The 26,488-nt window shown below is 42.9% G+C and overlaps 1 protein-coding gene across 2 annotated transcripts in view; it reads right to left on the bottom strand.

Moving 5' to 3' along the window:
• The window catches only part of SLC9A9 (solute carrier family 9 member A9), a 652,914-nt gene that overhangs the window by 335,048 nt on the left and 291,378 nt on the right, over window positions 1-26,488 (bottom strand). For both annotated transcript variants that reach the window (XM_004003282.5, XM_042235926.2), the window contains exon 7: window positions 1,720-1,858. In XM_004003282.5, coding sequence (XP_004003331.2) covers window positions 1,720-1,858 — 139 coding nt within the window. The remainder of the gene's footprint in view (window positions 1-1,719; window positions 1,859-26,488) is intronic.

Genomic DNA, 26,488 nt, shown 5'->3' with positions numbered 1-26,488 from the left:
GCCTGATGTATCACCAGTACTGGGTAGATTGTTAATCATTGCTTTTTTTTTGTTGGAAATCAACCCTACCTATTCTGACTTATTTTTGTCAATGGAGTTGACATTCTCCAGGGTTTCCAGGACAAAACTTTGGGGTCGTCTTTTGATTTTCTCCTCTTGTTTATCTCATAGAACCAACCAATCACTGAGTCCTAGAGGGTCTTCTACGTTGACCTCCTTTCTGACTTTCTCCTACAGGTCATTACCACAGTTTTCTTTGATTTCACTCTTCCTCTTCTCATTCATTCTTCAGACCAGTTCCTTATTTATGTTTTAAACACAAGACCTTCAGTGTGTCATGATCCTTGGAGAAAACTTCAGTCGCATACTGTGGACTATAGAGAGTGGCCCTCCAAGGTACTCCACACGCTGACTCCTCTGCACTTGTGTCTGCTCATTTTGCACTGCACACCAGCCCGAGCTCTAAGGCTCTCTCTGAGACAACTGCTATAGGTCATGTCAGTGCCCCCCACGGCCCCCCACTCCTGACCTTTGTGAATGCTGATCTTCTCGTGAATCACCTATGTGGTCTTTGCCTGCATCTTACCTATCTTTCAGGTCAAGCCTAAGTCCCACCCTGCATGTAAATACGGCTTTTCAGGTTATTTTCCAGAATCATCAGATTGGCCAAGAGTCTACTGGACTTTTCCAGATACGGTGGCGTCATCCTTATATTTTTATAACCATAATAAGGTGGCTGCAGCTTTAGCACTCACTTTCTATCCAACTCTTTCTGTAGAGCTTGTCTTTCCAAGCCTGTTTTATTCATATTCTGACTTACCTGAGAAAGCTTTAGTAGAACCTAGGCTTTTAGCAGTTGCTCAGTGAACTGTTGGGTCAGTCCTCATGGAAAAAGAGTCCAACATTTTGCTTTCTTTGCCTTGATCCCTGACCCCTCTTCCACCATTCTCCTTTAGTCCTTCCCTTTTCCCCAAGATCTCTAATCCTTTGCCCTGCCTCCTCTCTCTGGACTCTGTTAAGCCCACATACTTGACATTAGCCTTCTGGTTCCTCCTAGAATCTGACATTTTTGTCCCATGTAACTGCTGTGAGTGAGGAGACCACCAGACAAGCTTCTTTCCCTGACTCAAGTTCTCTAGGAACTCTACCCATCCTCCCACCTCTCTATTGAAAAAGAGGGAGTAGGATGACACAATTGCCTGGATATGGCAAGCATCATTTCTAAGTTGCTTGCTGTTCTTCCATAAAATAGCTATGGATGCTCGTTTAAACACACAGTGATTCTTGACTCAGCCAACCCTCTGAACTAGTGATTGATACGAGTTTAAAAAGGATGCAGAGAATACTTAGTAAGTCACTCTTGAGTCAATCCTATTTCATTCTTGACATTGGATATTCACTTCTTCCTCTTGATCTTAATATAGCCAAGCCTGATATCCCCCTGGCCACCTGTATTCTTAGGAATTTTTAAAGACTCTTGATATCCTGGGATCAGACAGTATGAGCAGTGCTAGAATTGGCAGGAAAAGAGCCTGGGCTGCTCTTCCACTGGTATCCGCCTATGCTTCAGAATCAAGATGGCCCCAGTGGTGCTGTGCTATGCTTGGACAAGACTGTCTAGCCATTTCCTGGTCTGGAGTTTGTTAGTTCTCAGAAACATCCCAAGGATATTGCCTGCTCTTAACAGTCCCCAGCTTCCCACACACAGACAAAGGATATCAGTGCCGTGACAACAGCATATGCAGACCCCATGGCAAATGAGCCGGCGAAGATGCCCAGGAAATTCCCCACGGACTGGAAAAATGCTGCGGCATCAAATGTGTTTGGATTCTCCTTGGGACTGTAAATGGATATAGAACTGAAAAGAGAAAAGGATGAAGGTTAGTCAGGGACTCCCGTCTCAAGGCCCAAACACCAGAAGTCAGAATTTAGCACCCAATTTTGGGAAAGACACCTTCTCCTATGAGGTTAGGTGCTGGTTGGAAGCATTCAGTGGCAACAGATGAGGACAAGGAGAGGCGGAGAAGGCAGAAAGCTTTCCCCTTCCTTACAGCCCAATCCCCTGGTATCCATATATTGTTGCCAGTCAGTAAACATTTTTATATTGGAAGGGTCGTAAAGAATATTGTTTCTGAGCAAACTAGGCATTAAAACATGGTAGGTATAGATAGAATCTGCTGAGGAGATAGATAACTGTGAATTATTTAGTGGCCATATGTCTTCGGTGCTGTTATATATTCACAAATGTTCCTGATAAAAAGTGCACTTTTATGGCCTGTGCACAAATGGGCAATACAAATCACAGCATGCACAAAATATTCTGCTGTGATCTTGTCATAAACCACAAAGCATTGCTCCTCTCCAGTGTAACCCTTCAGAAACAGAGCCCAGACGACATTCAGAGCATCACAGGATTAACCTCTGGGGAGAGACAAAACCCTCATTTTCCCACCGAAACAAATGGCAGCAGCTGCCTGAGGTCATCTTTTATGCCCCGATTCTGGGGGCTGACAACAGATTTATATCCACAGAGAAGAATCAATCCACCAATAGGTGGTTTGTTCACTGAAATATTTTTGAAGACGTCATGTTTGCTGTTTTTTTTCAGCCAGGGCCTCACATCCTACAGTGTTAATGTAAAGGACAAGGTGTGACCTACTTTAGGAAACATGAGCTCCATCCTGTAGCATTAACACGACAGATGTGCTAGAACCAGCAGTGTTGGGGAGACTAGTAAAGTCCCTTTTCAGGTTTTTTAATTTTTATTTTAATACAAGTTCTTTAAAACTAATCAGACAAAAGCAAGAGTTTCTCAGCAGCTTCTGGAAGGAACTTTGTAGCCCTGTAGAGAGCAAAGAGGATACCAGACACACTGGCTTGAGATTAGACAGGTGTTTACAGAGATGTAACTGAATCTTTTATGGCTTGGACAATTAAAGTATCTTAACTCTCTGACCTGACTTTTTGTGTCTGGAGACTAAGAGAGTTAAGAGAGAGCAGGGAGAGTGGATTCCAGTTCTCCTCCAGGAAAATGTGTGGCATAAAAAAAGGTAGTTTTAAATGTTTCTAGTTTTTCCCTGGATGTCTTTAAACCCCCAAAGTAGGCCAAACACTTCTGCTTTGATCACGTAATTGGATAAGGAAGATAAATGTGGATCTCAAATGGAGCCCTGAAATGTATGCGAGAAAGGGATTGCCTTTGAAGTGTTTTTCTTTTTGTAAAGTGTTGTGCTTTGCAGGAATAAAGGAAACGCAAACCCACATTTGGGTCCTTTGTGGCTGACAGTCCTGGGAAAGGGTGTAAAACCTATGGGAATTCTGATATTCAGTGTCCACAGCTGTGTGTGTGTGAGTTGATATGAACATATTTCTTCATTTCAATGAAGAAATGATAGTGGCGAGAAAACATTTCAGTTGCAGTCTGCCTTTGAAACCCAGGTTTTTGCACAGTCACACTCTTTTGTAAATAATTCTATTAATTCCTAAGGTTGCTCCCAGCAAATCTGATCCTTAGAACAAGCATCTCTTCACCCCCATCTTCACCTTCACACTCCCCAGAAGTGTTTTCTCTGTCTTGATGCTTCCCCAGCTTGAAGTAGCACCATCACATTTTTTGGCCATATTCTGTATGATTATTTATGTAATGTTTGTTTTTAAACCAACTCATTTTTATTCAAATGCAAAACTGAAGTGTTAGTTGCTCAGTCATGTCTGACTTTTGCAACCCCATGGATTACAGCCTGCCATGCTGGTCTGTCCATGGGATTTCCCGGGCAAGACTACTGGAGTGGGTTGCCATTCCCACTGGAGTGGTAGCAAAGACAAGGAGTCAGAGAATTGAGGGTGTGTAAAGGTAGAATCCCAGGTGGCTCAGATGGCAAAGAATCTGCCCATCAATACAGGAGATGCAGGTTCGATCCCTGGGTCTGGAAGATCTCCTGGAGGAGGAAATGGCAGCCCATTCCAGTATTCTTGCCTGGGAAATCACATGGACAGAGGAGCCTGGTGGGCTACACAGTACATGGGATTGCAAAAGAAGCAAAAAGTGACTACAAGAAAGGTAGAAGCGTAGGGTTATGGCAGGAGACTGGGAGCACGTGTATGAGCCCTGGTGGAGGGTAAAGGCAGGTAGATGGCATCACTCAAAACTTTAAACCCCACGTTAAGAATATACACAAAGCCCTCACATTTACATAATGCTTAGTCCTCTTATGCCTGCCTCATAACTGTGCTTGATCTGATAACTGCTCTGCCAGGTAATTAGGGCGCGTATGTTTATCTCTCCTCCCCTTGCCTTTTTTAAAAATAAAATACAGAAACTAAGAGTCAGGGAAATAAAGATCTATAGTCACTAAGTTCCAAATGTAGATTTCTTCTTTCTACCTTGAGAAAGTGATTTGTTAGGAGGAAACCTAAACCCGCGTCAGCATAGCTGAGTGTGGCTGTGATATAAGAGCAACTGGAGTTCAGGTATCAGAGCCTTACATTTCATGCCTGGATGGGACTCGGGCAGCGCCCTCACAAATACAGGCAGAGTGCAGAACATGCTGTGTGTTGTGTGGGGCAACAGCACCCTCTCTCCCATTCTACGAGCAAGCAAGAGACGGGGCTTCTCCTGGCAACCTGCTTTCGTGTCTGGCTTCTGCTTCAGCACTTAAGCTTTGTGGGGTCTGGCCTGGGTCTTGTTCTTTGTATGCCTAGGATGCAGGCCCATGGCAGACTATATAAAGTCTGAGGAAATGAGGGTAGGCTGACTGGAAGTCAGAGGGGAAAAAGGAAGAAATGCAGGAAGAGAGTTTTGCCAAAATGAGTTATCTTTAAAATAAATCATCATCTACAGATTTTTATTAGGCATTGACAATATGTAGATATAATGAAAATAGTGAAGGACCAGGGAGCCTGGTATGCTGCAGTCCATGGGGTTGCAAAGAGTCGGACATGACTGAGCGACTGAACAGCAACAATATGTTGTCCTGTTGTGGTTACTTTTAAGGTCATCAATTCAAGCCTGAAGGGGACACTTGAGATTCTTGAGCTTCAAAGATCTGATCCTTCTTGGCTGTATGGCCTTGGGTGAGTTACTTCATCACTCAGGTTCTGTTTCAAAGTCTATGAAATGGACATAGTAGTACTTATGCTCCAGAAATGTGTGAGGATATGAGGTATATTTAAACACCTATATATATATGGACTTCCCTAGGGTACCCAGTGGGTAGGACTCTGCACTTCCACTGCAGAGGGCACAGGTTCGATCTCTGGTCAGGGAACTAAGAGCCCACGTGCTACAAGACCAAGAATAAATAAATAAATAAATAAATAAATAAATGAGATGGAAAAAAACCCCCAAACTCCTATATATTTATCTTATGGGTTGTAGGGCCATTCACTGAGTGCTGATAGTGTGCACAAAAAATAAGACTCTCAAAGAATGTTGCCCATCATCTTCGTGCTAAGACCTTCCGCAGGCTCACAATGACAGACAGCAGACTGAGGAGGCTGAACCAGGCCTCGGTTCCAGGTATGGGCTGATGGGGTGTGGCTCCCCTCCATGCACACAGTGCTGCAGAGGACCTAGTCACTTCTGCATGGGAATGGAAGGGTCTCGAGGGCGGAAATGGCCATAGAAGTGATGCTAGTTGGTTTTGTGTGGAGCTCTTGGTTCCATGGATGAAGGAGGAGAGGAGCATCCTCAGCAGCCTGGACAACGATGTGCTCCAGGACAAGGACAGGCCAGTACACCGAGCTTGAGTCACATCTCCCCAGGTTTCACCGAGGACAATCTTCAGGCAAAACTCTTTGGCTTCTGGTGAGAGACGAGGCCAAGAAAGAAGGGGCCTTATAACCCAGGGATGTTGAATTTCTTCTGACTGCCCGGGTTTTAGGAAATTATTCCTCCAGATTCGACGCCCTGGCAAAGGAGGCATCTTTCTGGGCTCCAGTTTTCAGCTGTAACACAAAGCCTCTAGATTACGGAGCAGCAGCTACAGAGGGTGTTTTCAGAAACAACCAAGGGTTTGGGTAGTGTGTGCAGTTTTCCAACCTCAGTCTGACAAAGGAAGGACGATCACGTTCCAGCCAGCCCTACTGCTGGTTTCAGCACTTTGAACTTAAAAAGTAAATCCCTCCTCCCGTGCACCAAGGGAGCCATTTGAACCATTAGTGGGTGCAAATACCAGACTGGGAAGATGTGGGGAAGAAGAACTGGACTTTGTGGTGCTTGCTGTATGGGACACCACTCTGAAGATGCACTGTTTATAGCATAATCTGGTGAAGGTAGATCTGTGATATGCAGATTTCTGGAAAAGAATATTTGAGTTGGATACAACCAATATCCTTGAAAATAATATGACCAGAACTACACAGTGGTGTTTAAATATTCATCTTATAAATTGGAAATAAGGCCAGGTTATTGATTCATTCTGTTCAGGAACAGATTATTCAGCAAAAACTAGTTTGATGATCGTGTATTGCATCCAGTCTCAGAAATAAATGTGCGTATCTTTTATTCAAAATTTTTGAAATGGATGAAATAGCCTACATTCCTTTGAAGAGAGCAACATGAATAAGGATCACAGTGCTCACTGTATCATTTAAGGTTCACAGACATGACTGAAACTCCAGCGTTCTCAACAACCCATCTTTTCATCTTTCCGACATTCGTACAGGGAACCCTCTGGCAGCTTAGGTAGTGTTAAGAGCATCGTACCTGAATCTGAGAGCTGGGTGCGAATCTCGACTTTGCCACTTACTGGCTGTGTGACCTTGACCAAATTACTTAGACTATATGCCCTTCAGTTTCCTATGATGATGATTAAAAATGATAATAAAATGATGGTAATAATAAATATACCTATCACATAAGGTTGCTATGAGAATTCAATCAATTAATGTTTATAAAGCATTTGAAATGGTACCTGGCACAAAGTCAAAACTAGATAAGCATTTCTTAGGTAAGTCATCCTTCTTCAAATAACCCCTCCTCCTCCTCTTTTTACTTTGTCCTCTTCTTTCCCTGCATCCTCTTCCTCCTTTTGCTTCTTCTTGTCCTTCTTCATCGTCTGTTCTTTCCCTCTGTCTCTTTCTATTGAACTGAGAGATTGGTTTAGTTCTAAAAGAAGTATCCCAAACTAGATGTCCAATCAGTACTACCTCGAGCAAATTAGAACTGAGATGCCATTAACTGTCTCACACTGACTAGTCCCTGGTCTAGAATCTCTGGGTATCAGGTATCATTTGATCTTACAAACTGTCTTGTATATAATGGAATGTGGTGCACGTTCTCAATAAATGCCAGTGATGAGGAAGAAAGAGAAAGAGGTAAGGAGGAGAAGAAAGAAGAAGAGGAAGCAGGGGGAAAAGTGTTGCAATCAAGCTGAGAGTGACGATGAGATCAAGTGGAACCACCATCCCTGCTGCCAATGACCCCTTCCAAAATGCGGTGCATCTTCCAACTCTGGATCCTACTGAGTCATCCCTCCTGTTTCTTACAATTTTTTCAAGACCACCCAGTCTCCATCACCACCCCCTCCTGTTACTCGTCACTGCTACTGCTAAATTATTTCCCCCATAATTACAGACACTACTCAAGAACCTCAAGCTCCCAGGCAGCCATTCTTTCATAAAGATGCTATCCCTCTGATTGGTCCTCCCAGCTCCCACAAGCCACTCACGGTCCTGAGTGCCTGATTGCAACAATCTACTTCTGTGTCTCCCAGTTCAGTCTCACTTCTCCTGTTAACATGAATCAATGCCACTTTAAAACTGTAAAAGGAAAGTTTTAAGCAAATAGATTGCATTCCTTTTAGAATTTCTATGAAAGTCATCAAGAAAAAAATGGGAAGATGATTACCATACCCAAAGATGTACGAAATGCACTTCCGTTTTCCCTGCCAAGTCTTTAATCCCTCACAGAAAATATTTAAACCACTGGCCCAAGTTTATTACAGAGTTCTTGATTAGTTGGGACACATATAGGATTTTTTTTTTTTTTTCTAATCACTACTTCCAATTGTACCATATCAAATCCTTCTTTGTGCTGGATATATAGTTCTATTAATGACATCTTGGTCAAATTCCATTATTCAGTTCCTTTCAGTTATCTAAACTAGAGCTGTCTAGCTTAAAACCGAAATCTTCAAAGCAAGATTCTTCTCCCTGCAGAATATTCTAAAGCAGAGAGCAGGATGATTTGAAAGGGAGGAGAGACGGAGATGTCCCTTTACTCCCTCTTGGGCACCAGCGCCCCCTGGTGTCAGAGACATGGAGGAAGGACAGGGAGCCAAGCTGTCCACCTTTTGCTTGGCCACCATGGACAGGGTCCCTGATCCCACTCTTGTTCCTGCTTGGTCCCTTTCTTGGAGGTCCCTGCTCTCATGGTGACACCTCCATTTTATTAAGAATCCCACCACCACCCCCCCCCCCCCCCCCCCCCCCCCCCATAGGGGCCACTCAATTTTCCTTCTGCCCCACCAGCTATACACACTCCCAGCCCTTTTCTATGGCTTGGATTAGGGGCCACTTGGGCAGATCAGTGACTCTCACCTTTCTCTTGATCTGTAGTCCTCCTATTTGGGGCAGCACCGAACTCCCTCCATGGACCATGGACCACTGCTCTGGGTGGGCTCACCTTGCCCACTCCCCAGACACATCAAACCAGGCAGCCGTGCTGACACAGAGGGTTCCAGCTGATTCCTTCAGCAATCTGTAGGCCAGTCCCTGTGTTTGGCATCCCCACGCCAAGAAGCCACACCCAAGATCTCCCTTCCCTGCTCAGTTTTGAGAGGGCCTCAGGCCCTCTGCAGCTTCCTCCGCTGGGGATAAGCTGGAAGTCTTCTTCTTGCAGGCAGCCCTCATCTGTTTGGGTGATTCTAATGGGGTTCCTTCCACTTGACTTAGGGGAGAGGAAGCTCCCTCATGGGGAGGGCTAACAGCTTCCCACCTCAAATACTGCCCTCTCTCCAAGGAGGCCCCCTTTCATACAGTTATTTGAGACCAAGAAGATTGGGTAGGAATTGGAGGAAACAAGGCCAATTCTTTTGCCAGTGAAGCCCGTTGAGAGGTATATGCGTCTTACTGCTGGGGAGCCCTGCTAGTCCTTTTAGTATGGATGCATTTAGCTGCTTCTGTTTTCAGTTCTGCTCCTTACACCCAATTTGGAAAACAGGAAAAAGCCCATAGGCTGACACATTTTGTGACCTTCATTCTGGGTGCTTCTAGTTTCTTTCCTCCCTAGCTATCTAGAGTTGCCTTGTTATTATACCCTGAAGGATACATTTTAGGGAGAAACACAACAGGGAGGGGTGATGGAAATTTGTAAAACTGCTCTGTCTGGTTGGCCCTGAGTGTCACAGGTAAGAGACAATGTAGAAGAAAAACTAATTACAGTGCTATTTTGCGTTTAAAAATTTTCTCTTCCCCCTAAAAAGAAACAAGTGGATCCTTATCTATTATTTATCTTTTAATAACTGTACCAACCTGCCCTTTCTCAAGAAGTTGCTTAATAATGAATAAGGAATTGATTTTTATGGGGCCAAGAATTGTGTGTACACATCAGAATTCATCCTGGCATCTGCTCGCCCATTATTCTGGCTTATGTTCTGCCAAAGGCCGCTGAAACTCTGTCAAGAGAACCTGCTGTAAAACATAATGACTTCAGGAATTGGGGGCATTCCAGGCACCCTGGGAGGTTAGAAGAGCTGCCTCTTAATAATAAGAGGTTCTGGCCAGAAGTGTGCTGAGCTTGAGTTAGAACCAGGGTTTTACCTTCCCCAGGGCTAAAGACCCTGTAGGGCAAAGAGCTGTGTTTGGGGATGCACATTAATTAACTCTTTCAGCTTCTAAGGGATTGTTTGGTTAATGACTGCTGCCTAAGAATCCAAATTCACTCCAAAGAGTGATTTTCCAAATCCTTGCTTGACAAATACCATTTTGATATCTGGCACAACAGAAAAAAAGACAAAGAGAATTCCGTGGGACGTATGAGTTCGTATATCATGGCTGCCCTCAGAATAATACAATCTCAGACTGAATTAGCAGATTCTTCCCACCAACAAATATTTCTCGAGCACCTACTATGTGCAGACTTTGTTCTAGACGCTAAAGATACAGCAGGAAATACAGCAAAGCTTCTGACCTCATGTTCCTGACATTCAAGGGAAGAAAACAACATAATAAATAGCTCAGCAAATAGATATTTGATTTAGGACAGAGACAGAAAAGGGAAGGAAGAAGCATGAGAGCACGGAAGAGGCAGTGATGAGGGTGCTGGTTTAGTTAGCGTGTTCAGGAAAGCCTCTGAAAAGCACTATTGAATGGAGTCCTATATGAAAACGATGGGAGGGCTTTCTAGTCTCTGAAGCAGAGGCGGTGGCTAGAGGGAAATGGGCAGCGGAAGAGTGGTAGGAGACAGGCTGAGATGGGGCTGGGACCAGGTCATGTGGAAGCTTCCAGGACATTGTTAGGACTTAGATTTTCCTCTAATGGTGAAAGGGCATCTAACGGAGGGTTCAGGGTAGGGGAGCATGTTTTAGAACAGTCCAGGTGAAGGCTGCATCAGTAAGAGTAGAGAAAGCTGGACAGGAGTGGACGTGACCTCGTTGTACTCTCCCGTGGCTGCAGCAGACCAGGCCTTTCTTCACTGGAGTGGATACCACCATCTGAATGAAAGCTGAAAAACCACAACAGCTCACAGGAGGAAGAGCAGGATGCTGGGAGGAAGATGTAAGGGAGGAGGAGAGTTTAAATGATAGATGATGAATTTAGCAGAAACAGGTACAGTGAGCTGGCCTCAATCTTTATGTTTCCAGAAGGATAGATAAAGTCCACAAGTAAAACATCAGAGGATTTCAGCTTTATATTCTATTTCAGAAATTTCCTAACTCTTAGATCTGATGGAAAATGAAATGGGATCTTCAAAAGGCAAGTTCTCTGTCACTGGAGATGCTTAAGCACAGAATGAAAGCATTACCTGTCAGGGTGCTATGGAGAATATTCTTGCACTAGACTGTGTTGAATAACATGGCCTGAGGAACCTCCCGCCCCCAAAATCACTGACTCTCTGTTTTCAGCATTTTCCAAAACTCTCAGGTGAGGGATAGGGGACTTGGTTTTCTGTGCTACTCAGATCCTGCCACTGGAAACGGCTGAGCATTCAGCAAGCAAAGGGCAGTACTTCAGTGGAGATGCAGAGAAGACGCCAATGATTTAGGTTGGAGCCAGGTTGATCATGACATCAAGAACAGTTACAAATTTCAGAAGGGAATAAAGTCTTTGACAGATTCCTAAGTGGCTCTGGTCCATTAAGTTCCAACTCTAAAGTGACAAAGAGAGCTCTGAGCTTAAAATTGGTTAAAAGGGAAGAAGAGTTAAAGGAGGTTTGTTATGAATTATATGTGCATTTTCTTTGAAAGGAGATCTTAAATTACTTTGCAATTTAGCCTGAAAAGTCTTGTCAGAATTGAATTAGTCTGCAGGCTTTGAGAAATTTTTTCTTATACCTAATATTGGGAGGAAAGTGAATTTGAGATAGTTTTAAAGATAAAAGTCACTTGCAAATATTCTCATTTCATTTTCTTTCTTCCTTTACTAAAGCAGAAACAAGAATTTGAATCCCACTACTGTGAGCCTATTTAAAAGAGAGAGAGAGAGAGAGAGGGACTAATTCTCATGATCTGATATGAACTTCAACCTGTTTCCAACTTTTAGTTGCTTTAATCCTTACTAATGAAACCTTAGCTCCAAAGAGTACTGCGATGTATGAAACTTTTAGTCATAATAGATAGAAAAAGATGGAAAAGTAGGTTAATAGTCACTAAAGATGGAAAGCTAGCTAAAATTAAGTATAATCATTAATATGCACAAGAAAGACCAAATTTTAATCCTCAAGGCTGAAATGGAGAAGGGGGTCAGGTGTTCCAACACTGACTGAACACTCAAAATACTTATTATTCCCTGCCTTTTTTTTTTTTTTTCACTATGGAGCATTCACTACGTGTCAAGTGCTGGTTAAACATTTTAATAAACATTGTCTCACTTAACACTCACTGTGACCCCCTGAAGTTGGTGCTATTCTGATTTACATTTTATAGATGAGGAAACTATGGCTTAGAGAAATTGTGGTGGTGGTTTAGTCATTAAGTCATGTCTGACTCTTGCGACCCCATGGACTATAGCCTGCCAGGCTCTTCTGTCCATGGGATTCTCCAGGCAAGAATACTGGAGTGGGTTGCTGTGACCTCCAGGAGATCTTTCAACCTAGGGATTGAATCCGGGTCTCCTGCACTGTAGGCAGATTCTTTACCAACTGAGCTACAAGGGAAGCCCCTTAGAGAAATTAAGTAACTGTGTACTTCACCTCATTTAATCCTTCTAACAATCTAATGAAGCATATATTTGCATTTTGGACATAAACAGACTCAGGGATGGTAAATTATTTGCCCCAGGTAACTCTTACTGGAATGGTAGGCACTCAACTCAGGTCTCACTAGTAGGCACTCAACTCAGGTCTCACTAGTGAAAGCCCATTTACAATACAATAGAAAGTAGGAGCACTTAGATTCATTGCCTGAGTGTGTGCACGGATAAATAACTCAACAAACATTTCACCTTCATAAGATGGAGGCAAGGACTACTCTTCGAAGATTTTAGGACTTTAGTGCTGGAAGGCTGCAGTCCATGGGGTCGCTGAGGGTCGAAAACGACTGAGCGACTTCCCTTTCACTTTTCACTTTCCTGCATTGGAGAAGGAAACGGCAACCCACTCCAGTGTTTTTGCCTGGAGAATCCCAGGGACGGGGGAGCCTGGTGGGCTGCCGTCTATGGGGTCGCACAGAGTCGGACACGACTGATGCGACTTAGGAGCAGCAGTGTTTCCCTGGTGGCTCAGCTGGTATAGAACCCACCTGCCAATGCAGAAGACGTGAGACACGCGGGTTTGATCCTGGGGTCGGCCAAATCCCCTGGAGAAGGATATGGCAACCCACTCCAGTATTCTTGCCTGGACAATTCATGGACAGAGGAGCCCGGTGGGCGACGGTCCACGGGGTCGCAAAGAGTCGGACAGGACTGAGCACATATGCACACACGGTGTGGTGCTAATTTATAATAAAAAAATTGCATTAGTGAACATAATCATTTTGATATGAGCAGTTTTGCTGACTGCCATGCTGCTTACAGGCCAGGACTCCTTCGTGGAGGCCTCTTTTGCTTATGGAAATGAGCTTGTTATGAAACTACATACACGTTGTGCCTTTTGGTGGCCATACCAGCACCAGTTCAAGCTTCACATCATCTCCTACAGTTGTTCACCCTGTGTGACTACTGTCTCTTTATAGTAATTATCTGTGTTACAGTGTCTTCATCTAAAAAGTGGTGATAACAATTGTGCCTCCTTCACAGAGTGGAGATTCATTGGGTTAATATACATATAGTGCTTCCACTTGGAACATAGAAAGCACTCCATAAATGATAGCTGTTATTAACCGTTGTTACTGTTATTTGTATTAATTATTGTTAGAGTGATTACTGTGTTTTTCACCATTTTCTCAAAAGAAGTCAATAAAAACTGAACTTTATTTCTAAAAATATAGCACATTTAGAATTCCAATTAATGTGTCAGAACATTTCAAGAATCTTTTGAGGTGGAATGAGTAATACATTTAGAGTTAGATCAAATGCTGAATTCATCTTTTTCTTAATGAGGCTTGTAAAGCAGAAGATTTCTGGGATAGTATCAAAGAAGGAGATGCATGCAGATTGCTAACAATAGTTAAGACCAAAAGATCCATGGTTGTCTTGCAAACCCAACAGAGCCGAGCTTCTAGTAACCTTGCTGGAGTAGGGGACATCGAGGCAGACATAGCACAGAAATCTCGTTGCTAAGTCTGTCAGTCACTCGGTTGTGTCCAAAACTTTGTGACCCATGGACTGTAGCCCATCAGGCTCCTCTGTCCATAGAATTTTCCTGGCAAGAATACCTGAGTGAGTTGCCATTTCCTCCTCCAGGGGATCGTCCCAACCCAGGGATTGAACCTGTGCTTCCTGTATTGAAGGCAGATTTTTTAACTTATCGCTATATCTAAAGCCAAAAAAAAGAAAAGAAAAGAAAAAACCATGAATAGAAATTGTCTAATAAAGTTGTGTGGAATTGCTGATCAGCAACAATCAAGAAAAAGTCATGAAACCTATGGCACTTGCTTTCATGGCAATCATCAGTCCACAGCTCACTGCAAGCCACATAGAGATGAAAAGAATTCAAAAACAGGCACTTGCTTGCATCGGAGCCTGCAGTGCTTCATAAATGTTGTGTGCTGAGGACAGAGATGAGGGGCTGAAAGAAATGCTAGCTGCCTCTGGTTGGGTTAAAGGACTTTTCATAGATAAGGTCCTATGAAAAGCTTTCCTAATCTGGGCACCTTTCATTCCTGTGTTAAACAAACTCACTCGGATTATAAAGAGCTTTCTGAGAGGGTCTGATGGAGTTTCACCTGGTGACAAGCCCACTCCTAGAAAATACTTGCACTGATCAACTCATATCCCCAGATCCTTCTCCTGTTCTTCTATTTATTAGCAATTAAGTGAGCATCTGCCTCCCAAATCACAACTTAATTGAGAATCTGCATCCATCTTTTTAGAGTTGCAGATAATTTCACTTGAGCCCAAGTTTATCTTTGGGGGCAAAGCACACAGTTATCTTCTTAAACTAATGCATTTTACCAAAGCAGTTGCCTCTCCTCTACAGATTTTGACTTTGTGTTTGAGGCATGGAAGCTGTGGACCAATAAATCTTACCAAAGAGGGTTTTCCTTTCACATAATGCCTTTAAATTACATTTTATGTGCGTAGCAGTTGCTATAAAGTATATATGTTGCAGAATGCAATGTTCCACAGTAGAGCCATCTCTGATGCTGCATCTTCAGGACACAGCTTTGTCTGGGACAAGAATGTATACTTGACAGTATATTTGAATCTCTAAGCCAATACAGCTTGTACAAATTGAGAGATTTCTAACTCAGGTAATTAATAGGCCTAGCCCACCCATGTAATAAAGGTAGTTACTAAGACTTGGAGTCGGATGCCAAGCACCAGGATGAACACTTCATTTACCAAGGTCATTGATCAGCTGTGAAGCTCCCAGGGCTAGGACCTGGGACCCTGAAACAGTCTGAAGATTCAAGAAGATGGTTTTTGCACATGTTGGAAGATAACTGGGGCTTCCCTGGTAGCTCAGACAGTGAAGAATCTGCCTGCAGTGTGGGAGACTTGGGTTTGATTGCTGGGTTGGGAAGATTCCCTGGACAAGGAAATGGCAACCCACCCCAATATTGTTGTCTGGAGAATTCCATGGACAGAGGAACCTGGAGGGCTACAGTCCATGGGGTCGCAAAGAGTCAGACACGACTGAGCAACATACACTTTTACTTTCACTTCAAGCAGACAAAAGCTCAGAAGCTGGGGGAAATGTAGGCTGGAAGACCCAGTTGAGGATTGGGGTGGAGACAGGTCAGTGCAATGCTTCAAGTTAGAAACAGGTGAGCAAGCCACAGTGAATATATAAACAACAATCAACACAGCCAGGGGATTAATGATCGAAGGAGTCCAGGGATGGCTGTGAAGCCACATAAATGCACGCTTGCATTTTTCTGGAAGGAGAGTCGTTAACGTTCATACATCTTCTCCATTTAGTCCATGACCTCAAAAAAGTTGCACATCACTGCTGTGAGGATACGCAAATATTAATGGCAGAACGAGGAAGGATGGTCAGAAACTGAGGCCAACAATAACTGCAGAAGGTAAGATAAGAGAATCAGCTAACCGGAGCAAGGCACAGGGAACAGGAGTGGGATCATGGGGGAAACCCTATGTTTAAGCCATGGCCTTTCACACGCTCTCTGCTCGGGTAGGGATCTTACATAGCTGCTGTGGGCTAGCAGGCAATGGGAGAACATGAGTAAATAATGACATCTAAGTATCTCTGCAGAGAGAGGTGAGGTTTGGAGAGTTGTATTTACAGGGGACTAAATGACAGAGGAAGTATAGCAGATAACACTGTGAAGCATAAATTAACCGTGGCTTGAAACAATCCTCTCTGTTCATGGTCTAGCTTATGTCAACTTCATTGATTCGAAACATCCAAAGTCACATGCCTGAACTTTCTATCACCACCACCACCAGGGCTTGACTCTCCACAGGTCTATCAGAATGTGTGAGACACAACAGCTCCCAGGCTTTGTTTACTGCACCCAGGGCAAGATCTCCAAAAGACCCGATGTCTTTATTTATATGTCATGAGAACACATGGGAGAAACAGGGAATTGGGAGAGAAATGTACCTTGATGGCTTAGCTGTGAAATAAGTAACATGTTGGTAACAAAATGCATTTGGGTTGCAGATGTCTGTTTCTGAGATGGGTTCAAAACTAGTGAATTGTTCATAGTGTTTGTAAGGGAAGAAACTGGTAGCCAGTGTGGGTCAGAAGGAGGAAGCGGGTACAAGGTGCAGGAGGTGGGGCTCCTCCTAATTTGAAGGGCAAGTGACAGGTGGTGAAGGCTGCTTTTGAATAATTCCCACTTGCTCCTTTTATGGTAGGGAGCTCGTTCTTTCTCTGTCTGTCTCTTTCTCCAGTTTTTTGTTGTCATTGTTGTATTTCTTCGGTCAGGTCCCTTGCATTATCATTCTACCCACCACTTACTGAGTATGCTACCAGCTAGTGTTGAACTTTACTTAAGTGGGACTAAGGGGATATAGAAATCACAAAGTCTTTGAGAAAAAGGGCAGAATTATACCTCACTATCTCCTCTGGATTAAATCTATTCACTAGATTTTTATTTAAACCTATCCCCACCTTCTTGGAAAATCCAATTTTTAAAAAAAATGCGTCAGGGCCATTATTAGAAAGCATCCAAATGGAAACAGAAATGAGTGAGTGATAGGAGAGGAGAATGCCATTTAGATGAAAACAATAGAGGAGTGTGTAGCAGTCATATCCATCGTGTGTGTGTGTGTGTTAGAGAGAGAAAGAGACTTAAAAATTTTATTCTGAGAAATAGCAAAATCCATGCTTTTGTATGTTAAAAACCTGCTTTATCACTTAATGCTAATAAAACATTATCAGGAGGAGGTCATTGCATAATTAGAGATTATAGCACCATGGATGCATACGGGATGTGATAGTGAGGCCCCAGGTAGCCTCATTGCAGGAAAAGTATGATAATCCCCTCCAGCCTAATGCCAGAATTTGGGGACTGTAATGAAATGGAAAGTCTCAGGGAACTGGACAAGTGCCTCTGCCATCTTCTTCCCTGGAATTGCCTGACAGTTTAGGCCTTGGCACTAACCAGTCTGTGTAGGGGACAGTGGACAGGAAAGAGAACATTGCTTCTATTAAACCATTTACTTTTAAAACGTCCTGCCTTCAAACTTCTGGATTTAAAAAAAGAACTCAATAAATTACCAAAATGATGACAGAGAAAAAAAATAGTAACTTCTTTCTCTTCCAACCATAATAAAATAAACCAGCAAGATACCCAAAGGCAGTTTGTTGGTCAGTTGAGTGATCAGTCCGTGCAAAGCCAACATAATTTTAGAGTCTTAAATACTGGATTTAGAAAGCATGGATGGTCTGCTCCTGCAAAGTGTTCCGTGTTAAAATTCTATTGGACTTTGGGCTTTCCGCATTGCAATACTAATAGCTGCCGTTTATTGAAGGCCTCTTGCGAGCCAGAACTGTGATAAACATTTCGTATATGTTATTTATAATTGTTATAATATCCCCAAGAGTTTGAGCAAACTTGGGGAGATAGTGAAGGACAGAGAAGCCTGGCGTGCTGCAGTCCATGAGGTTGCGAAGAGTTGGACATGACTTAGGACCAGACAACGACAATAGTCCCACAGGAGAGATAATGTTATCTGCATATTACAAGGAGAAATTGCGGACATTGCAGAAAGTTAAGCTATGTAGCCTTACACATGGCTAGTAAGTGGTAGGACCTGCATTAGAACCTGTTTCTAAACCTCCTGGGTTGCCCCCTCTCTCCTCCTAGTAAACTGTAGGCAAATTTGTGCATCACTAAAAGGCTAGTTTAATGTGGTGATCCCAATAGGTAAGTTCTTCCCTTAAGTAATCTTTATAGGTAAAGTGAGATCTTTAAAGCATCTATCTGTATATTTCTTTAATTCTTTTTTTGTATCTCTACTTAATAGCAAACCAGCAAAATAAATTAAAAAAAGCCCAAAGGGATATTGAAACTGAAGAACTTACACAGTCAACTGTCCTCCAGTCCTTTCCAAAGGCTTAAGAAAATGTTTGTGTTTGAAGGGTAGACTGTTTTGCCTGTTATCTGGCAGGAAGTAGCATATCTGTCCTTGGCTGCTACTAAATTTTCTGGATAATCAGAACGTTATTTTTCTATCAGAATGGAATGTCATACCAAATGGAGACTTTTCTGGGTGCAAAATGAAGGACGCCGACCTACCAAGGCAAACTTGAAAACAGATGTCATCCAGAAACGTGAGCCTTGATGAGTTCTCTTTGAACACATGACTTGTGCTTTAAAACACACAAGAACTGGGGCAGTGGTTTCTTATGACCTAAGCACACGAAAAAGGTAGACCTGATCCTTTTGCAGACCCAAGGATCTCCCAATAGTATCTTATATTTTTAGCTTCAGAAGTGGTTCAACAAAATTCAATACATTTATTAATGAGAAATTAATTATACTCAGATGCATTTCATGCCAAATGGTGATTCCTTCTCCACTGACAACTGTTATCAAATTATCTGCCTGAGGCTACCAAATCCAGGAAGAAGTACTGACTTCTTGTGAAGAAAATGATTATCTCCATTCTTTGTTGCTGCATTCTTTTTAAGTTCCCTTTCCTGCATCAGGATTTGAATCAGCATGTCCTTCCTTTTTGCCTAGTTTAATGAAAATTAAGTTGTTAGGGTTACCTTCCTTTTGAGACTCTCAAGTAAGATATAATGCAATGTCATGAATAAGCTGATTAGGTTGGTTTAGATGAAGCGTAGAAATGTCAGTGAGTTCAGTCGCTCAGTCGCTCATTCGTGTCCGACTCTTTGTGACCCCGTGGACTGCAGCATGCCAGGTCTCCCTGTCCATCACCAACTCCCAGAGCTTACTCAAACTCATGTCAATCAAGTCAGTGATGCCATCCAACCATGTCATCCTCTGTCATCCCTTCCTCCTCCCGCCTTCAATCTTTCCCAGCACCAGGGTCTTTTAAATGAGTCAGTTCTTTGCATCAGGGGGCCAAAGTTTTGGAGCTTCAGCTTCAGCTCCAGTCCTTGATTTCCTTTAGAATTTCCTGTTTTGATCTCCTTGCAGTCCAAGGGACTCTCATGAGTCTTCTCCAACATCACAATTCAAAAGCATCAATCTTTCAGTGCTCAGCTTTCTTTAGAGTCCAACTCTCACATCCATACATGACTACTGGAGAAACCATAGCTTTGACTAGACTGACATTTGTTGGCAAAGTAACATCTCTGTTTTTTAATGTGCTGTCTAGGTTGGTCATAGGTTTTCTTCTAAGGAGCAAGCATCTTTTAATTTCATGGCTGCAGTTACCATCTGCAGTGATTTGGGAACCCAAGAAAATAAAGTCTGTCATTGCTTCCATTGTTTCTCCATCTTATTTGCCATGAAGTGATGGGACCAGATGCCATGGTCCTTGTTTTCTGAATGTTGATCTTTAAGCCAACTTTTTCACTCTCTTCTTTCACTTTCATCAAGAGGCTCTTTAGTTCTTCTTCACTTTCTGCCATAAGGGTGGTGTCATCTGAATATCTGAGGTTATTGATATTTCTCCCAGCAATCTTGATTCCAGCTTGTGCTTCATCCAGCCCAGCATTTCACATGATATAGTCTGCATATAAGTTAAATAAGCAGAGTGACAGTATACAGCCTTGATGTACTCCTTTCCCAATTTGGAATCAGTCTGTTGTTCCATGTCTAGTTCTAACTGTTGCTTCTTGACCTGCATACAAATTTCTCAAGAGGCAGGTCAGGTGGTCTGGTATTCCCATCTCTTTCAGAATTTTCCACAGTTTCTTGTGACCCATAGAGTCAAAGGCTTTGGCATAGTTAATAAAGCAGAAGTAGACGTTTTTCTGGAATTCTCTTGCTTTTTCGATGATCCAGTGGATGTTGGCAATTTGATCTCTGGTTCCTCTGCCTTTCCTAAATCCAGCTTGAACATCTAGAAGTTCATGGTTCACATACTATTGAAGTCTGGCTTGGAGAATTTTGAGCATTACTTTATAGCATGTGAGATGAGTGCAATTGTATGGTAGTTTGAGCATGCTTTGGAATTGCCATTCTTTGGGATTGGAATGAAAACTGACCTTTTCCAGTCCTGTGGCCACTGCTGAGTTTTCCACATTTGCTGGTACATTGAGTGTACCACTTTAACAGCATTATCTTTTAGGATTTGAAATAGCTCAACTGGAATTCCATCACCTCCATTAGCTTTGTTTCTGATGATGCTTCCTAAGGCCCAGTTTCCAGGATGTCTGGCTCTAGGTGAGTGATCATACCATCATGATTATCTGGGTCATGAAGATCTTTTTTGTATAGTTCTTCTGTGTATTCTTGCCACCTCTTCTTAATATCTTCTGCTTCTGTTAGGTCCATACCATTTCTGTCCTTTACTGTGCCCATCTTTGCATGAAATGTCCCCTTGGTATCTCTAATATTCTTGAAGCTATCTCTAGTCTTTCCCATTGTATTGTTTTCCTCTATTTCTTTGCACTGATCACTGAGGAGGGCTTTCTTATCTGTCCTTGCTATTATTTGGAACTCTGCATTCAAATGGGTATATCTTTTCTTTTCTCCTTTGCTTTTTGCTTCTGTTGTTTTCACAGCTATTTGTAAGGCCTCTTCCCACAGCCATTTTGCCTTTCTTTTTCTTGGGGATGGTCTTGATCACTGTCTCCTATACAATGTCACGAACCTCTGTCCATAGTTCTTCAGGCACTCTGTCTATCAGATCTAATCCCTTGAATCTACTTGTTACTTCCACTGTATAATCATAAGGGATTTGATTTAGGTCATACCTGAATGGCCTAGTGGTTTTCCTTACTTTCTTCAATTCAAGTCTCAATTTGGCAGTAAGAGTTTCATGATCTGAGCCACAGTCAGCTTCCAGTCTTATTTTTGTTGACTGTATAGAGCTTCTTCATCTTTGGCTGCAAAGAATATAATCAATTTGATTTTGGTATTGACCGTTTGGTGATGTCCATTTCTCTTGTGTTGTTGGAAGACGTGTTTGCTATGACCAGTACATTCTCTTGGCAAAACTTTATTAGCCTTTGTCCTGCTTCATTCTATACCCCAAAGGCCAAATTTGCCTGTTACTCCAGGTATCTCTTGACTTCCTACTTTTGCATTCCAGTAATGAAAAGGACATCTGTTTTGGGTATTAGTTCTATAAGGTCTTATATGTCTTCATAGAACTGTTCAACTTCAGCTTCTTCAGCATTGCTGGTCAGGGAATAGACTTGGATTACTGAGATATTGAATGGCTTACCTTGGAAATGAACAGAGATCATTTTGTCATTTTTGAGATTGCCTCCAAGTACTGCATTTCAGATTCTTTTGTTGACTATGATGGCTACTCCCTTTATTCTAAGGGATTCTTGCTCACAGTAGTAGATATAATGGTCATCTGAGTTAAATTCACCCATTCCTGTCCATTTTAGTTTGCTAATTCCTAAAACATCGATGTTCGCTCTTGCCACCTCCCATTTGATCACTTCCAATTTGTCTTGATTGAAAGAGTGGTGCTGCAGCTGTGTGGCACTGGAGCAGTGGCTGCCTGGTGCTGGAGGTATTGTGAGGGGATACCCCACATCCAAGGGCAGAGAAGCCCCAGCAAGATGGTAGGCACTGGAGTGGTGGCTGTGTGGCGCTGGAACGACTTTGAGGAGATACCCCACATCCAAGTGCAAAGGAGAAGCCCCAGCAAGATGGTAGGAGGGGTGAAATCAGGACCCAGAGACTCTACAGAGGCTGAGACAACTGTGTTTGAGTGTATCCTGAAGAGGTATGGGTCAGCAGTGGACTGCTGCGGGGGTGAGGCTCTGGGGGCAGTAGACCCTGGTATGGCATAAGCCCTCTTGGAGGACGTTGCCATTAACCCCACCATAGAGCTGCCAGAACTTACACAGGACTGGGGAAACAGGCTCTGGAGAGCAGAGACAGAACCTTGTGTGTACCAGGACGCTGGAGAAAGGAGCAGTGACCCCACAAGAGACTGTCCCAAACTTGGCCGTGAGTGTCCAGGAGTCTCCGGTGGAGGCGTGGGTTGGCGGTGGCCTGCTGCAGGGCTGGGCACTGAGTGCAGCAGTGCATGCGACCCTTTGAAGGAGGTCGCCATTATCTTCATTACCTCCACCATAGTTTGGCCTCAAGTCAAATAACAGGGAGGGAATACAGCCCCGCCCATTGACAGAAAATTGGATTAAAGATTTTCTGAGCATGCCCTGGGCTTCCCTGGTAGCTCAGAGGTTAAAGTGTCCACCTGCAATGCAGGAGACCTGGGTTCGAGAACAGGATCCAGTTTCCCCCTCAGTCAGTCTCTCCCATCCGGAAGCTTCCATAAGCCTCTTATCCTTCTCCATCAGAGGGCAGACAGACTGAAAACCATAATCACAGGAAACTAACCAATCTGATTACATGGACCACAGCCTTGTCTAACTCAGTGAAACTATGAGCCATGCCGTGTAGGGACACCCAAGATGGACAGGTCATGGTGGAGAGTTCTGACAAAACGGCCACTGGAGAAGGGAATGGCAAACCACTTCAGTATTCTTGCCTTGAGAACCTCATGAACAGTATGAGAACCCCAAAAAGATAGGACACTGAAAGATGAATTCCCCAGGTTGGTAGGTGCCCAGTATGCTACTGGAGATCAGTGGAGAAATAACACCAGAAAGAATGAAGGGATGGAGCCAAAGCAAAAACAACACCTAGTTGTGGATGTAGAAATGAGGGGGATGTAAATCATAAGCACTAAAGAGTTTTCTGGAGAGACTCTATCCAATCATTTTCTAATCCCAAATTCTGGCTTATTTTGTGTAACAGTTGCTTGGTTGACTTGAATGGGAAACAAAGTTGGCAGCAGAAAGGAGAGAGATAGACATACTGCTTGCTGCTCAGTGGATTCTAATATGCTTCCTTGCCTTCTAATAAAAATGAAACAATCCTTTGTGTCCTTTGTGACTGGGCTTAAAGGGGGAAAGGTTTATGTTTTGCAGTCATTTCCAGGAATAGGATGAGATGGAGCCTTTTTGCAATATGTTTCTGATAGCCCAGAGCAAAAATCTTTCTCCTTGGGCTTCTCTGCTTCTTCTGAGTGATGGGAGAAAACAAACCATTGCACAACATAGTTTAACCAAGTTTAGATGAAATATAATTTTGGTAGTGAAATATACAACTAAAACTTTAGGGCCCAACAGCCAACAAATATATGGAATAACTTTTCTTTAAGGGATTTGAACACTATGAGAGATGAAGCAAATAATATGTCGTATTTTCTTTTCATCCCACATGCACACTCAGAGACATAAGTAACCACACACTCCTGCCCGCCCAGCCTACTTGCACACCTGAAACATCTCATCAGATGTTAGAGTTTTTTGGAGTGAGTGAAGGATTTCGTTTTTGAAGGATGTTTGTGCTGTGCTCAAAGCTCCTTTATCTGTAGTCTTAGAGACCTCAGCTTTTGAGGTTTTATTTTCCATAAATTACCCACAGTTGGTATCACTCTTCTCTTTCCTTATAGTTAAATGCTTCCTGTTGAATTATCTGATTGCGTCCATCAAGAACACGGTCTATGTTACTGATCACTAAATAATGTGACATCATGCTTAGGGAATATGAAAATCTCACTCAAAACTCAGCACACAGATGCTCCCTCATAATAAACAGTCTTGAAAATATGTCAAGGCATATCTTTCTTTGTTAGCTTCCTCTTCACTCTCCTTCTTAATGCTTAGCAAACAGAAATTGCCAGAAAATTAAGCACGAGCCTATGAAAGATGTTATTAATTTCAGAACTGAGTTGAAAGAAAACCAAACTTAAATTATTTTATACTTTTGGCTGAGATGAGAGCACATCAGTTCCTACAGTCCCCAATTTGGAGAAGGCAATGGCACCCCACTCCAGTACTCTGGCCTGGAAAATCCCATGGACGGAGGAGCCAGGTGGGCTGCAGTCCATGGGGTCATGAAGAGTCGGACATGACTGAGAGACTTCACTTTCACTTTTCACTTTCATGCATTGGAGAAGGAAATGGAAACCCACTCCAGTGTTCTCGCCTGGAGAATCCCAGGGATGGCGGAGCCTGGTGGGCTGCCGTCTCTGGGGTCGCACAGAGTCGGACACGACTGAAGCGACTTAGCATCAGCAGCAGCAATGCTTTAAGGAAGGTGTGGTGCTAAAAGCAGCAGAAAACTGCTTCATTTAATCCTAGTCATCACCATCATTAAACAATTCTATTTAGAGTGCCATATTAGGTAACAGGGAGTCAAAAACAAATAATAAGCACTGCTCTCCCTAGAACCCCAGTGTTGATAGCTAATAGCAGATGGTTTGATTTTAACTTAGGGGCCACGATAAAAGGCTCCATTCTTGCTTACCAATTCCCTGAACTCTCCAGTTCCCTGGTAAATTTCTTTCACTCACACTCTTACACTTTTTTATTTTTTTTTTAAATGGTAATGTTTGCAGGAAAAATCCACTCCATTGTAAGGGGGCACATTATTCTGAGAGCATAGATTTCCTCACAAATACCAGCATCACTTCCACTGCTCTGTAATAAGTGACTGCAGCTGTTGCCATGGCGATTTTCATTTTAAAAAATACTGTATCCACACAAAGACAGGCAACACAGCTGTTTCCAGGAGGCATCCTAAAACATGCCCAGATGGAATGATGCTACTGCCTTTTGCCAGAATGAGAGGGACATGTGTATAAGTCCAAGAAGAACTAAAGATGGGGCTGTGGCTGTGCCCCAATAAGGGTTTATTGGAGGGTGACTTAGAACTGTGAGAGTTCAACTTACCCCCAGTTTCCCCAGCTAGATACTTACCACCAGGTTGTTGTTATTAAAGTAATTCTCTCCAGTAGCTGCCTTAAAAAAGACATTCTCATCCCCCAAATCTCAATGCTACTCCCAGAACATTCCAGAAGCAAGCTCTACTGACAGCACTCACTCAGGACTTACTTATCTGAAGTTCCATGGACCACACCAATGTGCTATTAAAATGCTGCAAAGGAGTCAATGCAATGTATTTTAAATCATTCCCCAGTTTCCATTTGGGGAGACAGTGCAGCCTGTTGCTGTCCTGGTCTTTCAAAAGGGAAAACAGTTTGGTTTTCTCTGTGTGGGGTGCAGTAGGCATCAATGAAGACAAATATAAAAAAAAAATTGATACTTGGGGAGTTGCCATTTTCTTTAACAATGACATTATGGTTCTCAAGGAGCAGGACACTTTTGTTTGTTGTTTTGTTGCCTTGATTTGCATGGCAAACCAGATGCTGAGAATGATGGGCTGTGCTTAGTTGCTCAGTCATGTCTGACTCTTTGTGGTACCATGGACAGAAGCCCATCAGACTCCTTTGTCCATGGGGATTCTCCAGGGAAGAATACTGGAGTGAGTTGCCATTTCCTCCTCTATGGGATCTTCCCAACCCAGAGACTGAATCCAGTTCTCCCACATTGCAGGCTGATTCTTTACTGACTGAGGCACCAGGGAATGATGTGAGTAGCTTCAATATGTTGGTGGCCTTGGGACTTCCCTGGTTCCAGTGGTTGAGAATCCTCCTTGCAATGCAAGGGATTTGGGTGCGATCCCGGGTCAGAGTAACTAAGATCCCACATGCCCCTGAACAACTAAGCCTGCGTGCCACAAGTACTGAGCCCATGAGCCACAACTAGAGAGTCCATGCATTGCAACGAAAGATCCCGAAGGATGCAACTAAGATCCAACACAGCCGAATAAGTAAATACATTTTTTAAATGTTGGCAGCCTCAATCCCTTATTCTAAACAAAATTCAAACTAGTTCTCCCTTTGTAAAGCTGAAGGGATAGTTCTTGCTGTCACACAAGACAGGAGTGGGATTGAGCAGCAAAGTGGGAAAAGAAAGTCTACCATATGCCTCATGGGAAGAGGGTCTGAAAAGAAATTATGTTCCCAGCCTCATACTTTGACTTATCTCGTAAAAACATAGTTATGTTTCTGGAATTCTCTGTATTTTATCAAACAATCAGTTACAGCTATTTTCTTATTATTAAGATCATTGAATTATAAGTATTATTATATGGTATAAGTAACCAAATATCCAGAATCTAATAATAAAAGGATTTTACTTGGAAAGCACAAGTGGTCTTTTTATTCTGTGAGGAGAGCCTTTATTTGCAAAGAAATAATGGCTGTGCTTAACATCTGAGTAATCAGCAATCTTTGCGGT

This window comes from Ovis aries, chromosome 1 (genome assembly GCF_016772045.2).
Source record: "Ovis aries strain OAR_USU_Benz2616 breed Rambouillet chromosome 1, ARS-UI_Ramb_v3.0, whole genome shotgun sequence".
NCBI classification, from domain to species: Eukaryota; Metazoa; Chordata; class Mammalia; order Artiodactyla; family Bovidae; genus Ovis; species Ovis aries.
This window is presented reverse-complemented; position numbering and strand designations above follow the sequence as displayed.